The 16,900-nt window shown below is 35.9% G+C and overlaps 1 protein-coding gene across 4 annotated transcripts in view; it reads right to left on the reverse strand.

Moving 5' to 3' along the window:
• The window catches only part of TTC7B (tetratricopeptide repeat domain 7B), a 120,021-nt gene that overhangs the window by 47,620 nt on the left and 55,501 nt on the right, over positions 1 to 16,900 (reverse strand). For all 4 annotated transcript variants that reach the window (XM_072930336.1, XM_030274846.4, XM_030274845.4 and 1 more), the window contains 4 exons: positions 16,002 to 16,119; positions 15,753 to 15,810; positions 12,266 to 12,338; positions 10,751 to 10,911 (listed from right to left, as the gene is read on the reverse strand). In XM_072930336.1, coding sequence (XP_072786437.1) covers positions 10,751 to 10,911; positions 12,266 to 12,338; positions 15,753 to 15,810; positions 16,002 to 16,119 — 410 coding nt within the window. The remainder of the gene's footprint in view (positions 1 to 10,750; positions 10,912 to 12,265; positions 12,339 to 15,752; positions 15,811 to 16,001; positions 16,120 to 16,900) is intronic.

A 16,900-nucleotide genomic window follows, 5' to 3' on the forward strand; every position in this document is an offset into this window, starting at 1 on the left:
TGCAAGTAAGATATCAGAAATGTGCAGAGATACTATCAAGAACAGCAGGGGTCAGGCAGGGGATGAAAGAGCAATACCAAAAGCTGCATCTTATGTACATTAGTAAAAAGCAAAGCTAAACTACACCTGAACAGATTATTATACACTAAAATTATAGTCTTTTAGGTCTTTTCTGTATCAAAGTAGGAAAAAAGGGAAAATGTGTTTAATAAAAGGGAAAAAAACGAAGAATATTCAGGAATGAATCCCCAGCCTTCACCATAATCTTTATGTATGTTGTCTGAGCTATGAAAACTATGACAAATGCAAATAGGAACACTTTAAGAATGATTAAAGTTCAGGCAGTCAAAAAAAATCAATTTCTCAGAATTATGGAAACAATGACACATAGGATTTTCCTTTCTAACATAAAACTTCAAAGAAAATATCACTTCTGGAGTGAGTGGAGAACAGCATCTATATTGCCAATGATTCTGTCAGGAGGGAAGGAGCATGAAACAACCTGTGTAGCCATTATTCCAAACCAGAGCTGCCTAACAGTGGGCTCATCGAGGTAAGACAGCTGTGAAGAGGCCAGATGCAATTCAGGGAGTATTCACTGGAACAGAAGAGAAAGACACAGTGGCATTGTACAACATCCCAGTGAGACCACACCTGGAATGTTATATGTAATTCTCCTTGTACCAGCTAAAAAACCCACACACTTGAGGAATTTCCAATTGGAGCAGCTGCACAGAAAGGCTGTAAGGATAATCTGGAAACTACAGAGTACAAAAAATACTTCATTGAGTTAGTATAGCAGAAAAAAAAGCCAAGAAAAAGTACAAATTCCTTCTATAAATATAGATGAGACAAGCAGCAGGAAGAGAAAAGAACGATTTATCTAGAGGAAATTGTTTCCACAAAAACAACTATATCTAAAGGCCATTCAGACTATTAAAACACTAAGGGTGGGAATTAGGTCTCCTAATTATTAATTAGGTTGTAGAAAAGACTGCTTCCTCACAGTTTGTTCTGTTTTCACCACAGAAGAGGTGGTGCAAATAACCTAACTTCTTAAAATACAACTGGTCAGTTCATGAAAAGAATTACAGATAGGACCACTATAATAATGGGACCTTGTGCCATCAAAGATTCATGCTACTGCTTTATTCCTAATCAGTGAAAACTAATCTATTAATTAATGATCTGAAGCCTTCTTTACCAGCCAGTGTAATTTGTAGCAAAGAACTTAAGAATCTCCAAAATGCAATTATTGTCCTAATTCTCATCCAGCCTGTTTCACTTTTTGAAGATGCTGCAACCATCAATTTTCTTCTATAGCAACTCTCTTACAATGTCAGGAGATCAAGAGGAGTTAATTGGTCCAATACTGGCTTAAGCTATTGAAGGTATTTCTATTCTGTTGAGTGAAGCAAAAAATTGAACTATGGAATATTGAGCTCTGCTATGTGACAAGTAACACTACTAATACCGAGAACTCTTAGTTGCTTCAGTGAACAGATACTGCTTACCTCAAGCATCATTTTAAAACCAGCTGTTTTGCTTTTGGGATCAAGTCAGCAATTTCCACAAGTTGCTGTGCAGTCTAAGAGCACAATGGCTCGGATCAGCCACAGTTGGATATCTGTATTTAATACACTACCGCATGGGTGAGACCTGCCTTACATTTTGTGATCCTTTCTTCAAATCAAGCAACATGACACACTGTGATGCTTCCCCCAGACCAGCCTGTTTACAGTACTGTCACTCAATGCAGCAGTAATCAGGAACCTCCCTAAAGTCCCTCAGATTAAGCAACATCCTACAGGAAACTTACAGTTCCCTTCAGACTTCTTCTGAAGGGTCCATATCCCCATATCCTGATCAAAACTGATCAGAATGCTCTACTTGCAGCTAGTGTTGGAAGCAAATTTCATTATTATTCTCTTATTATACAGATTATTTACATTGTTCAGAGCTTGAAGAAAATAAGGAAGGGCTGTACATAACACTTAAAAGTATGTGCATTGAAAATTATAGTGTAAAGCACCAAAAGCCTTGCTGAGAAACACAAGACCCACCCTAGGAAAATAAAATTTAAAAGGATGCATCAAATCTGATTGATTAGAATGCAGGATTAAAAATGCAACCAATTTGGTTTATGTTTAACCTACTTGAAGTAAACTTACTAAGTTTTAAGAGAACCTTTTAAAATAATTTAAGAGCTTTCTAAGAGTAATTTTAGCTAACAGTATTTTTTACATTACAATAAATTATTTAAAATGTTAGGAAATAATTAATATACTGGCAGTCCCATAAATATGGATCCAAGCAACAAAAAATCCACACAATGTATCAAACAACAGCCTGATCTCCCAGACAACCACATCAATTTCTACAATAGCTTAACTAGAATAATAAACTTTATATAGAATCAATTCTGATATATAGCCTGTTACTTATGAGACCATAAAAGAAAGGTGGTAAATATCAGTTCTGTGTGGAGTTCTATAATACTTCATTTTTCACTTTTAAGTGCTTATTTGATGTATCCCACAACTTCAAATCCTCAAATGTTGGAATAATTCAAAAGAAGTTGCTCTGGTTTTAAAACCAAGCACTACATCAAAAAAGCAAAGAAACCGCCCCCCCCCCCCAAAAAAAAAAACAACCCCCACAAAAACTATCAAACAAACAACACCTCCAGCCCCCCACAAAAATCCTCACCAAGTCTAATGTTATGACTTCCAAAATCTTAGACTAACTAGTTTGACAATAATTCTGCACTGAAAAAGTCAAAAAAGGATGATGCAGAATGTAACACTGAAGATACTGAACTCTGAATATAAACTCATTTTTAACAGACAACGTAGACTTCAGATTATCTGAATTCAAGGGAAAAAAATAAATATGGTGATGTAGAACTTACATTCATCTGCATACTTCATACAGTTTGATGTAACTTCTGTAACAAACTGTGATAGTGTCAACTACTTGTGCAAATTAAAGCAGGTTAACTATGAGACCCCAGAGAATAATTGCAGTGGGGAAGCAGTAAACAGAACAGACAAAATTAAGGTGCAACAAATATTATTCAAAATGGATTATTTGCAAGAATATAAATCTATTGACCTTTCTAGATAAAGTGTTAGAAAGTTGCTAAGTTGCTCCTTGTACTCAACAATTACATTCATCGGAAAAGTTCTGATTATTGACAGGAAACATAACAAATGAGGAAGTAGGCAGGAAGCCAAACTTTGGCATGGTCAGTTTTCTCTGTGTCAGTACATGCTGTGAGAAAGTGCCCTTCTAAAATCCTTGTAATTACTCATAAATAAAGAGCTTGGAAGAAAAAACTTAAAATTAGAAGAAAATCCTGAAGTTCCCAGTGTTTATCTTATTCACAATCCAGATTTTGACAATAGTTTACTTCTGCAAGTTGATAGTTTCTTTTAGAAGGAGAAGGTAGAGCTGACTGCCTTAAAATTCTTCACTTGAGAATTTCAATTGAATCCAACAGGACTCTAATTTACATGTAATATACGCCCCTAATGAAAAGATCCTTATAAAATACAGTAGGAAACTTCATGAAGAAACTGTTCAGCAGCATGGCTTAATAGCTGTCAGGTCAAATTTCTTTTTAGAAATGAAATATATAGGCATTGGAACAAATACAGCCTGTGCAATCTATATGTGGGAACACATCATAAAAATAACTAACCATGAGCAAATAAGAATGCCAGCACAGGTAGTTGAATCAAAGTCCCCAGTGAAGCAATTATGCTCGAAGTAATTAGGATAACCCTTTCCAAGAGATGTGATGCACATGCTTCTCTGTATAATGATGTAATAAATGTTATTGAAATATTTTGTGCAGTTCTGGCTCACACGTGATGAAAACTGGCTACAGTGCAAGGAATAACTGAAAGGCAGGAGAACATGCCCTTACTGCCAGCAAGTACCATGAAGTTCTTATCAGAAAGGATGCTGGGAGGTGGTCTTACTACAAAAGCTACCATCAAGAGAATGGAGTCACCAGGATTGCAGAGGGATTAGCAAACTATGATATACACCAGGATTGCAGAGGGATTAGCAAACTATGATATAAAAATCATCGGCTGGAAAGAAACCAATAAGGGATCAATTGAAATTAAAAATAAAAATGCAGTCTTAATGAAGAGTGCAACTCCAACACTGAAACAAGCTACCACATGCCACTATGGTTTCTCCAGATTTTGATGTGTTCTGATCAAGATTGAAGTCCTCTGGAAAGGATGCTTTAGCTAAACCTATATTAATATAAAAAGTAAAGTAAATGTAGGAACTTCTAAAATATAGACAGTCAGGGGATTTGAGATTTGATCCTCCTTGTCTCAAACTATTAATTCAAGCATCCAGTTTTGATAACTGTCCCTTTAACACTTGCTGTAGAAAGCTTACAGCTAGCTTCACATTACTCAACTCCCAAATACCTGCCTCGTCACCAAAACACAAAATTACACAATTGTAAAAATTTAACCTACAGGGAGAATGACAACAAAACTGGACAGACTATGAAAGACATATACATTTATAAAGAATGTATTTATGCATTAATGATCTTAGATGCAACCATGATAATCAAAGTACAGAAAGAAACTTATAGAGGTGTCTTCTGCAATTGCAAAGTGAGATGCTGCACAGTCAGTCTACTCCATGTTGAGTATTGAAGGAAAGTTCTATTATGTGGAAAGACATAAATATAAAGAGTTCATTATAAAACATGAAAAATCATCATTTGTAAGTACCTTGAAATCACTAAATGCCCAACACTGGCAACAGAAAGTCAAGCAAACAAATCTAGTTTTTAAAATCTCCAGGAAAGCATTTAGCTCAATAAAAAACAAATGTCCTAAACTCAGTCAATCACCAAACCTTCTCCAACAACAGCCGCACAGATCCCAAGTACTGGGAAGCCCATATATACACAGAAACATGGATAAAGTAAAAATAGGCTGCTCAGATTGCTATTTGAAGCATGACTTTCAAAAAAGCATAAGAAGCAACAAAACCAGCCCTCAAGCCCCAAAATAACAAAATTTTGTGGAAAATCATGAATAGGTATATTTGGTATCCATTGGATGCCCTTCTTACACACCCTATTATTCCCCATATATTTGTTCTCAAAGGAGTCAGACCTGTGATTTTTGGTGCAGTGTATGTATACTGTATTCCACATTATGAACCCGATGTCCTTGGAAAATGTAGATCTCTAAACTATAATGAAGATAGTTTCTGACTAAAGCCAGAACAAATTAGTTATACTCGAAAACTTTTTGTTTGCCTGCCTTGCCAGCAGCCAGCTCATGACCCAAACTGGAACTCTTTCAATCAAGTTTCAAAGAATCTACAGCCTAGCAAACATAATTCAGGGGTAAGACCCTGAGGCCAGTGACCAATTTGTTATATAAAGCATTATCTACCTATCAACAGTGTCTTTTTTAATGGACCATTCAGTAAAAGCATATAACAACAACCAAAGGGGAAGAGGGATGGGGAAGTAAGATAGAAGAGCCGAGGATAAAAAGAAAAAACACAAGCAAATGATACTGTGTTTCATGACTTATAGAAAAATCATTCCTGAGAACTAATTCATTTAACTCCCAGTATAAACAAAATTGAATGAATTTGAAAATTCATGTTGTCAAATATTGACAAGAATGCATACACAAATCTGAAAGACATGATTTTGGCAAGCACAGAACATCACTACTTCTTGTCCAATCTTATAGTATCATCCTTTCCTCAAATAATTCCCAGTGCTCTATTTATCAAGGGAAAAAACTCACAAAAGCGTAAGTTTTACCAGCACCATACACTGCAGTGCAACTACAACTGACCTGGGAATGCAGAATAGGGTAGTCTGTTTCCTTCAGTTGATAAATATCTTCCTGTCCCACAAAACAGCAGTGTATATCCAACTCTGCCTGTACCAACCAATTCTTTCCTATGCCCACCTGCACATCTCCAAGAAGAAAACAAGTTTTTTATTCACTGAACTGAGAGGAATATTAAAATGCTCTGTGATTCTGGGAAATCTAATGTAGCTCAAAAATGCCCTTGAGGGTCAGGAAGGAAAAGATTTAATAGTTTTCAGAGGAATGACATATTGGCCTGATGCTTCTGTGAAATATTCTTGGAAGAAAAAAAATTTCCATCACACTTCAAGAAATGTAAATGTTTAAACTGTGAACTAAGTCTTGAGTTGTCTTCAAACCTGTTACCATATGTCTTTCCTTTTTGAGTGTACTTAACATTAAAATAACATGCTTGCACTCCTCAAATAACCCATCTGCTGTTCCCTGCTTCTGCTACTTTAAAAGCTTGTCAGCTGCTATCCATTGCAGTTCCAATTCTTAGCATAAAATTAGCAATTTACTACTTATTTTGCCTAATTACACTAATTGTAGGCATTATATTTGTATTAAAGTGCTCCAGCATTTGAAATAAAGGGAACCCCAAACAGTTAAGATTAAGAAAACAATATCCCAAGTACTTCACTAAGAAACCTGACTCCATCTCCCTTGACTGAGAACCTACTCTTGACTAATTATGAATTAAAAACAGACAGAAGTGCTGTTTCAAGATTTCACATCATTCAATACACCACCAAGATATAAATTCCTTGTAACAAGCAGATTAAAAAAAAAAAGAGGGACTACTGCAAATAAGGCTGTTCAAGTAATTGGACATGTACAATATATATTGTACAACATAGACAAGCCCAGTATGAACCAATGCAATGCAACCACCACTACTTTGCATCACCCTGAATACACCCTCAGACTGGAATGCACACCTCTGGGACTACTTACACATTCAGAGTGGGAAATCACTGGATTAAGAGAAACAACACTCAAGGAAAACCCAAGCAACTAAGACCTGAAGCCCCGCCCATGGCTAAGTACTTTAGCAGTTTCGGATATTTTGTCACTCCTTGCTGCCTATCCTAGCATTCAGGGCAGCACGTCCTTCCTTGCTTCTGTTTCAGGAGGAGAAATGGATCATCTCATTCAGCTTCCCACATAGTTTGATGGTTAGGACTCTGAGCTGCATCATTTGTGGGCTAAAATCCTGTCAAGCTGGAAAAGAACTGAACTTCATATTTCTACTACTGGGACAAGCTCTCTAATGAAAGGAGAAAACCCTTAACTTTCAATGAATTCAAAGAAAGTAGCACCTGAATGGGATTTCCTATTCAGATTTACTAGTGCTGGCATCTTATTCCCACCCATCTCAGTATTGATACTGAGTGCAGCATTCAAACTCTTCCGTATCTTAACCTGTTCAGTAATCTTTTGTCTAGAGATCTTTTTGTCCCTAGATTAAAGCATACTCGGATTGCAGGAGGCTTCAAAGATTAGCCAGCATTTAAAAGGAGACTGACTGTATTCACACAGCTGATTTCTTTATAAATAGAGTGGCTACAACCTAGCAATTTAAGCCTATGAGAAGATTGAAAAAACAGTGCTATAAATATTCAGCAAATAACTTTCCTTTTTGTATCTCTGAAAAAAAAATTACTATATATCTACTTCACTTTTACAGGTTTCTTAGATTTTTGCCAATAGTTTTCCCAGTACTTATTCAGATCTCGGAGCAAAGGGCACATTTATGCTGCCAATATAATGAATACAGGAAGAATAATCAACTCTCTATTCAAAGAAAAAGCTATACCTTGCTACTAACAGCCCAGGGTGTTTGCTCATTCCTTCCATTCCTTTAGATAATGACTGCACAGAACTCTTTGGCTCTGAGGAATTCTTTCTACTTATTGATCTAAGATGCCCAGGGCAAAATCATTATCTGATTGGCCAACTCTCTAGCTTTATAGTGCAGGAAGGTTAATATTAATTACAGATTCAAAGGTATGCTTGCTGTGTGCTTCAAATATTGAACTCTAACTCCAGGAATGCACCGGGTTTTCAAATATCAAAAACTGACAGACAACATATTTACTAATTGATTACAACAGAAGAGTGCTGGAAAGTAGCCACTTCTCTGCATTATTAATGGTGTATCCTATGAGTTCCTTGCAACCTCTGGCATTTTACAAAGATGCAGTATTAAACTTGTGAAAATGTAGATTCTTTTTAAAGCAATGCAAAAGAAAAATAACATACAGCTGTGAAGACAGCACTCAGTGCAGCAATGCAATGACAGCATACGGAGGAATGTAGATAGGAATAATGCACAAGAAATAAGAGAAATAAGGAATAACATAAACCACAAGCACTATGCTTTAATATTTCCAAATATAGGGATTTATTACTCTGCAAAGCCATCACATAATCAATTTGCATAAAGCTGTGGTAAAGCATCCTGACAGAAACACTGAGAATACCAAGAGAATTCTTGTAGTATTCAGCTTACAGGATTGCAGACATAACTGAAAGATAAAGAATAAAGACACCTGAAGTGTTTACAAAAGCACCATAGCCAAATAGTGAAATGTTTCAGTGTATCTAAAAATTAGCAACCTGTAGAGGAAGAGAAGAGGATCCCTTTCCAATCTACATGAGATTATATTGTTTATAGAAGTTGCAAAATAATAACACAGATTCAGCAATACACTAAGAGGTCGTATTTTATATATACGCACGTACACGTTGCCAACCATTTCCAAAGCACTACATATCAAAAGCTGATAAATCCTTGCAAAAGTAACCCAGTTACATGATAGAATCAATTCAAATTTATATTATTGACCAGATGTGTCTGTCTGGCTGTCAGTATCAATTGCAGAGAGCTGACAAGAAATCTCAATCATATTTTTGATTTCTTTGGGAAATTGACAGCGCTAAAAACAAGACTCTCTAGAGTCTCTTAGAGTCTCTCTAAAAACAGACTTTCTAGAGATACATTTAACTGTTTCACCTTGGATTCATCAGCATTTGTTACTGCATCTGATGGTGATTCCTACTGTCAAGATATTCCTCTGAAATTCCCAGATCTGTAGCAGTACACTGTATCACCACAGAGTCCATATTATACCACAGGTGCAACAATTTAGAATCACTGCTATGACCTGTATGATTAATATACATACATACATACATTAATACAAACATCAGTACTGTAATGAACAACTCGGACAACATGTTTAACCAAAGCTGCAGTATAAACTACTCTGGAAAAGCCATGAATACTTTCTGAATGCTCACAAGCGTATTTTTAACCATTTTACTGAATGGATCCTTGTTCTCCCATTACAATAGAGATTAATATAATTGGGAATTCTCTTATAACAATAGGGAATTCTGAAAGTATAGTCTCAGAAATACTTTGGGCTATTACTACTCTGAGACACATAGCAGTTACAGCTACATTATTTACATTGCCACTAAGTGGCACAAGATGAAACAAGAACAGACAGGAGATGACAGTCAAAGTGCTTTGAACATATTTGTCTTTAACAATAATAGGGTATAAAATTAGGAAGCTGATACTTCAATTGCCTTTTAAACCTGGACTTACTGACAAGTCCCTTGGTCCTGAGGAAAGCACAAACAGCTTTGAAAGAGAAACTGCTACATAGTTCTGAAATTGTGAAACATGTATAGAAGCCTCCGATAAGAATGGAAACAAGTCATAGGTGTGCAGATAACCTAGGAAGTGAGATACAGCAAATGGCAACAAAAGCCATTGCACAGAACTGACTGCAAGCCACAGAAGTTCTGACAAGAGGTGATACCTACAGAGGTCCTGGTCAGATTTGTGATGGAAAAGGCAACAGTACCTTATAGAGACAGTCAAATGGAGACTTGAAACGTCAATGAACAGGAAAAGAAACAACTATAGTTTCTATTTTCAAATTAATAATACTTAAAGAAATCATATTTTGCTGGTAGGCTGATAAAATAACTTATGATATAGGCTGGTCATTTAGAAGTTAAGAATGAGGTAATTAAAAAAATTTGTCCAAATAAGCATATAGGATATATGGATTACAACCTTAGTGACAGCTAGTAAAGCACCAAAGTGAAAGACTGGAAGTTTATGAGTTAATGGAAGCTGTCCCTGAGATATTTTCCTATAAAGAATTCTATTAGATTTTTATAAGAAAATAAATTTTAAAAAAACCAATCAACCAAAAAAAAAAACCAACAAGAAACCCCTTACAAAAGTATAAAATCCAAATGTATGTTAAGATGTACTTAACATGAAAAATAAACAGAAAGAATTATTTCTTTCTTAAACAACAGAACATTTAGCAAACATGCTTCTTCCCTGCTCACTCATGTAGTTGTCCATCAGCCAACTTCAGATGACTGTTATTACATAACCAAATGAGGAGATTCTCTGTTTTATGAGGTGTTTTACAAAATAGATTCCATACAATATCCGTAGAGTTATCTGTACGATGGGATAAATCTATCCTAGCTGATAGTAAACTCCTGTTTATCCTTCTTGCAATATTTCATAAAAATAGAATACACAAACATAGTACGAAACATGCAACAGGGAGAATTTATTTACACAGATGGTGTAGAAAAAAACAAAGTAAGATCAACTATCCAGTTCTAACCTCCCTTCCAAAACAAATACTTCATCACTGCTTAACAAGCCTTTAATAAGCAGATGTGAAATAAATGGGTGGGAAAGAAGACTGCTGGAAAAAAAAATAGGCCCATCTTCAAATCCATCCCCTCTTGAAATGAATGAGATGAGAATTCAGGAAAAATAAATACGAGAGAAAGTGTAGAAAGGAAACATGACATTGACTCACATAAAATTTTCTGGATATTCACTCAAGGCCATATCCATGATATTCAAAGCATCATGATAGTGTTTCTGGGCTGATAGCAAGAGTGCAAGGAGATGAAGAGAGTTGGCATCATCTCCTTGTAGCTGCAGAGCCTGACGAACATAACCCAAAGCTTCTGGTATCTAATTTAAAAAAAAAAAAAAAAAAAAAAAAAGGCAGAAAAAGAAAGCACCACTATTAGAAGTATTGCCTTTCCCTTGATTGACATCCATAAAATTTTCAAAATGCTCACTCAGGTAACATGTAGAATTCTATACACTCCTGTAAGACACTACTCAGAAGTTTAAAATGTATGTGACACTCTACAGTGAATACTGAAAATTAAATTAATACATAAATCCTGGAAACAAAGATATAATAAAATAATATAAATATTATCTATATTTATCTATTATAATATATAAAATTAAATAATATATTAACCCTAGAAAGTAAGATATGTTTTTATAAAAGTTACCTTCAGCCCCTTAAAATATTCTCTTTTGAATCCTGTTGTATTTCTATACAACTAGGATTTTGAAAATATTTTAATTGCAATGCTTAACTGAAATGTACAGCAACAGTAACTTTTCTTTATGTAGAATTTCACTGTCTCCTCAGCTGCCTGTGTTTTTGTTTAAAGTAAGTACAGTAAGTGTTAAAACCAAGAAATTCAATTAAGCAACACAAGTATTTTGGAATTCAGAATGTACACAGTCATAGCCTGCTCCTCAAAAATATTTTGTGCTAGTAAAGTGACAATCCATTCCACTCTAACACAACACAGTCCAAGTTCTGTGCTACTCATTAGCAATGAAAAGTAGTCACTAGAGAATGTAAACAACTGCGCTCAAGGCTACTTTGTGAAATAAACATGACATAGAAAGAGATTGACCATGATATACAGAAAGCAGTTCCATATTATCCATATTCATCTGATGTATGGTAGAATGGCTTAAACCTAACAGCTGTACAAGTTGGACTAAGGTCTGATCTCTTTTATAGTGACAAAATATTTTCCAGTTTTCTTAAATACTTTTTTGTAATTTAGTTCACAATAACCAAGCCTCACAGAGGTATGCAGGGTGGGTACAGATATTAGCAGGTACTCAAGATTTAAGCACTGTAAAGATCGTTAAAGACTAGATTCAAGAGCTTCCCTCTCTAGGATCTGAGCAGAGATTACACATAATAGTTAAAACCACCTTAAAAACTGACTTTTTTTCTCCCTGTCTAGCAACATAAATGCTGAAATAAGTGGAATGACTTCTGTCTTATTTCTGATCCTAAAGCTGGAAATAATGACAGAATTCTGGAGAACTGCATAAGACTGAAGGTGCTTGGAAAGAGTATTTCAGGGTTATTTCCAAATGTATGAATATGTGCACAAGGAAAACCAGGTTTTTATTGAAGAAATCTTCATCTCTATTCATCAACAGATACAAATTCTTACCTTTGTATGACAGCACAATGTTGCACTTTTAAAACATAACTGACCTGTCTGGAAATGGCAAGCTGCAGTGCCAAGTAAAACGCTGCCAAATGATCTGTTGGAGACAAACTGTGAGCCCTTAAAAACAAAGAAACAAAACAAAAAATGAATTTTACCCCTGTTCAGACAGGTTAGACATATCCATAAATGCATATATATTCATTTATTCATATTCAGGTCTCTTCACTACATGTATACTCAAATTTTGATATAAGTGGTGTTCATTTCAGCAACTTTTCTTCTGCTTCTCAATCATCCTTGATCTAAAGGAAGCACCTTGGGACATGAAAAGTCATTTTTAATAGAAAATAATGATGTAATTTCTGCTTAAATTTTAAAATAAATCTTTAATACAAAATTCTTCTTCAAATAAATTATACTCCTAAACAAACACTAGATGTCATTACTTAGAATATTTATAAGAAAAATTAATTAAATTAAATTTTCTTACTGAAAAAAAGGGGGGGGGGAATCCAAAAATGAATTCCCCAGAACACCATGTCTTTAAGGAGATTAATTATATCAACTTTTTTCCACCTTTTAAAAAAATATGTTCGTTATCTTTAATATTTTGTTCAAATGCACACTCTGTGTTTTAATCATTTTACTATCCTACAGAAATTCTTCTTGTAATACACTCTACTATTTTTGCCTGTAATAAAATCTTTCTGCTGCAAGATAAGAGCCTTTTAGCAAGGGGATGCTTGAGCATAAGGACAAAAAAAATATTATGGCTGTACCCCAAATGATCTGTAGTAAATACTGGGCAGGAAGCCTGGGACTATTTTTTATTTACATTTGTTGCATTCTTTTAACGGAGTCTCATTTAGAATTCTATTTTCTAATAATCATCTTTGGAACATCTAGTGAGTCGCTTCCATTGGGAGGAAGCATCAAAACTGACCTTTAAACCACCAAAACCGCAGAGAACCTTCTGCTTCTGACCTGTGCATTTCTGCCTTCTCGAGTCCCAGCAGCTGCAAAGGCCCATTAGCTTAGTAAGTACACCCAACATGCCTCTAAGAGGTTTAAAGTTATTAAAGGACAGCTCCATATTTTGGTAACTTCACCTGTAAATTGGAGACTAGATGAACAGGTAAAGCCTAACAGGGTCCAGGACCAGTCCTTTTTTAAATTTAAATTCACAAATTAAGCAATGCTAAACAAGAACAAGAGATTTTTACTTAGAGAGTACTTCTTCAGTCACCCAAGCTTCAGATAGTGAAAGAATGAAGCTACTACTGTCTATCTACCATGTGTGGTGAGTTCTGTGAAACTTGAGTTTACACCAACTACAGGAAAAGCATTGAAATTCTTCCAAAGTTTAACAAAAAAAAAGTTAGTGAAACAAACATCCCCTCAGTACTGCGTGAAGAGAGCAACAAGAACCTTCTTGAACGACCACCAACATAAATTGGTAAGCCTTGAAATCTGACTCAGGCAAGGGTCCAAAATGTAACTGTATTTCTTCAGGACCACTATTTCTTCAGGAATTGGCTCTCTAGGTAGGTGATTTTAAAAATCCACAAAAAAATTTATTAGGAAAAAAAAAAGGTACATCAAAATATCGAGTCCAGTACAGGCTGCTTGCTTTATAAACTGGTAGATTACAGAGAATTTAACTCCCATCTCCTGGAAAACTTTTATTTTTCAGATGTGGTAAGAGAAAATAAACATGACTAGTGTGCTGGGTGAAAGACAACATAACACACAACCAAGCAACAACATCAGAACAGAGATTGAGAAAGAATAATTTCACAGTGATAAGGAGCTGAATTTTGGCATGACCTGGCAATGTGCTTTTACCAGCCAGAAAGCCAACCATGTGTTGGGCTGTGTCAAAAGAAGTCTGACCACAGAGCAAGGGAGGAGATTCTCCCCTTCTACTCCATGATCATGAGAACCCACCTGGAGTGCTGTGTCCAGGTGTGGGGTCCCCAGCATAGGGAGGATGTGGATCTATCAGAGTAAGTCTAGAGAAGGGCCACCAAAATGACAAGAGGGCTAAAGCACCTCTCCTTTAGAGACAAGCTGAGAGAGTTGTGATTGTTCAGCCTGGAGAAAAGAATGCCCAGGAAGATATTAAAGCACCTTGCAGTACCTAAAAGGGTCCTACAGGAGAGCTGGAGAGGAGGTTTCTACAAAGGTATATATGGATAGGAAGAGGAGTAGCATCTTCAAACTGGAAGAGAATAGATTTAGATTAGATATTAGGAGAAATTCTTCACTATGAGGATGGTGAGGCACCAGAACACATCCAGAGAAGTTGTGGATGCCCGATCCCTGGCAGTGTTCAAAGCCAGGCTGAAGGGACCTTTGAGCCATCCAAAAAGTTGACTCTCAGAATTTTGAGAATCACTATTCTGAACTGGAGAATAGGGTCAGCAGAAACTGGAATGGGTTAGCTTCACACTATGGTCCATTTCATCCCTTGCTGTTTCAAAGAACCCTCAAAAGAAAGCAATTCACTGTTAGAGTCTCAAAAATTAGTGAATGCACAGAATTGGTGAAAAATAGTTAGCATACTATTTTTGAAACTGTGATGATTAAGTCAGTAGAGGTAAGAGGGATAAGTGAGGAACTGAGGTATAATCCAGGAGGTAGAAAGTTCAGTTTCAATAAGCACCAACACATACCAGCCTCGCTCTAAAGTTACCTGCAAAACACTTTTTCAACCCTATCCCCTCAGATACAAAATCACCACCAAAAAGCCAGGGCTTCATTTAAACATTAATGCACAAAGCTGTTTCCCTACATTTAGGCTTATCTCATCAAAGAAGGGTTTTCAAGGGTATATAAATATAAAAGACATATTTAGATGCTGCAGCACTTTTGCCAGCTTTGCCATCAAGTTTTGTTTCCTCTGTAATTAGGGTAGAAATGTCCTCATTCACCTGCTGTCATTTCATTTGCAGAGTCCATGAGAATGAACTACTGTCATCCCCAATGGCACTGCTTCCAGGTAACACACTTGGAAGATGACGTCTGCACTGCCATTGCCTACACTGTTATGTTTCCAGATAGAATTTTAATTTCCCCTAGCTTACTACCTCAAAATCTGCACTTAACCCCTCAACCCCAGCAGCACGGCCTCAATTATTGCTCTGCTTCTACAGAGATAATTGCAAGGGCCTCCTATACAATCTGATCAACGGACAGCACTCTTAGAAACGCTGTCTCATTGAACCATGACTCAAAACCTTACATTGTGTGGTTTTTCGTACTAGATGAGAATGTCTGAACAAGTATTTTATACTAGAGAGCAACACAAACATCTTTAAATAAAGGGAAATCCTTAAAAATCAATTTAGGTAATGCTGGCAGAAAATGATGGAAATAAATGCTAAAGAAATACATTCTGTTCTCATGATGGGAGACTCCCAGAGGTGAAGTTGTCATTATACCATTTTTACAAGTCTCTCTTTTTAGAACATAATAAAACTTTTGTACTACATATAGCAGAACAAAATGGAAAGATCAACACCCACTTACCTCTGAAATGCAAGAAGAGCCTTTCTCTGCAAGACCTCTTGCATTCCTCGCAAAGATGCTAAAAAGGATATATTTAATCAGTGATACGAACGACGATGAGGTTTCATTCCACACACTAATTGAAGAAGCTTTAATACACTGACTGAAAAAATGGTTGCACACAGAAGATTTAATGTCTATCATTCTGCCAGGTATCCTTCTTTAGGCAGCATGGGAATTTCCAAGTGGGAATGTTTATGCCCATCTTACCATCAGTAGCCTGCAGACTGTAAGTCAATCCCAGTGCCAAGTAGCCTTTTGCTTTGAACTCTGATGTTTTGTCCCCGAGATCAACAACTGCTGTGGCAAACCTTTCAGCTTCTTCCAACTGAAAATATTACAAAACATCCACATAAGTCTAAAACTAGCTAAATCTTACATTATAATGATAAGAATTCTCAGACTACTCAGAATGTATATTATGCACATTTAACCTGTTAAAATCTCAGCCATGATTGCTTTGAAGGACTATTTCATTTTTCATTAGACATCATTTTCTTACTAAACACTGAGTAAAAACCAGAGATTTTAAGCGGAAACACCTATTTCTATGATTAAGAGAAATCTGGCACAAAGCACACTCACTGCGTTTTAGCCTTTTTTCTTCTTTTTTTCTTCTTTTTTTTTTAAATAAAAAAGGTATTTCTGGTCCATATACGCCATCTACCATTTTTGCACTTTATAAATAGAGTTCTTGACCTATGAACCATTTATTTAGGGAAATCAATCACAAGAACTATGGCTCTAACTCTGTAAAAGAACCAGTATACCATGCAGAACCCTGCTTTGAATACTGCATTGCTGAATGTATGCAAACTCATAAACAGAGAAACATGCAAAAATCAACTTTTAGCTGCCATGCTAGCACATTATTTCATAATCTAGAAAGAAAAAAAGCCCATCTGAATCTATTCCAGTAACTGTAAATACTGAGTACAGTAAGCTACTACAGATTCAATCCATAGGGAACAATTTAGTGAACTAGGATATACTTTAATTAAGGCTGCATTTTGTCAGCCTCAACAAGTCACATTTGTGCTACTACACCATTTTCTCAATTTCTATACGTAACCTTTCCCTTCTCTTTTCCTTCTTTTTCAAATATACTC

The sequence above is a fragment of the Taeniopygia guttata genome, chromosome 5, assembly GCF_048771995.1.
Source record: "Taeniopygia guttata chromosome 5, bTaeGut7.mat, whole genome shotgun sequence".
Classification (NCBI taxonomy): domain Eukaryota; kingdom Metazoa; phylum Chordata; class Aves; order Passeriformes; family Estrildidae; genus Taeniopygia; species Taeniopygia guttata.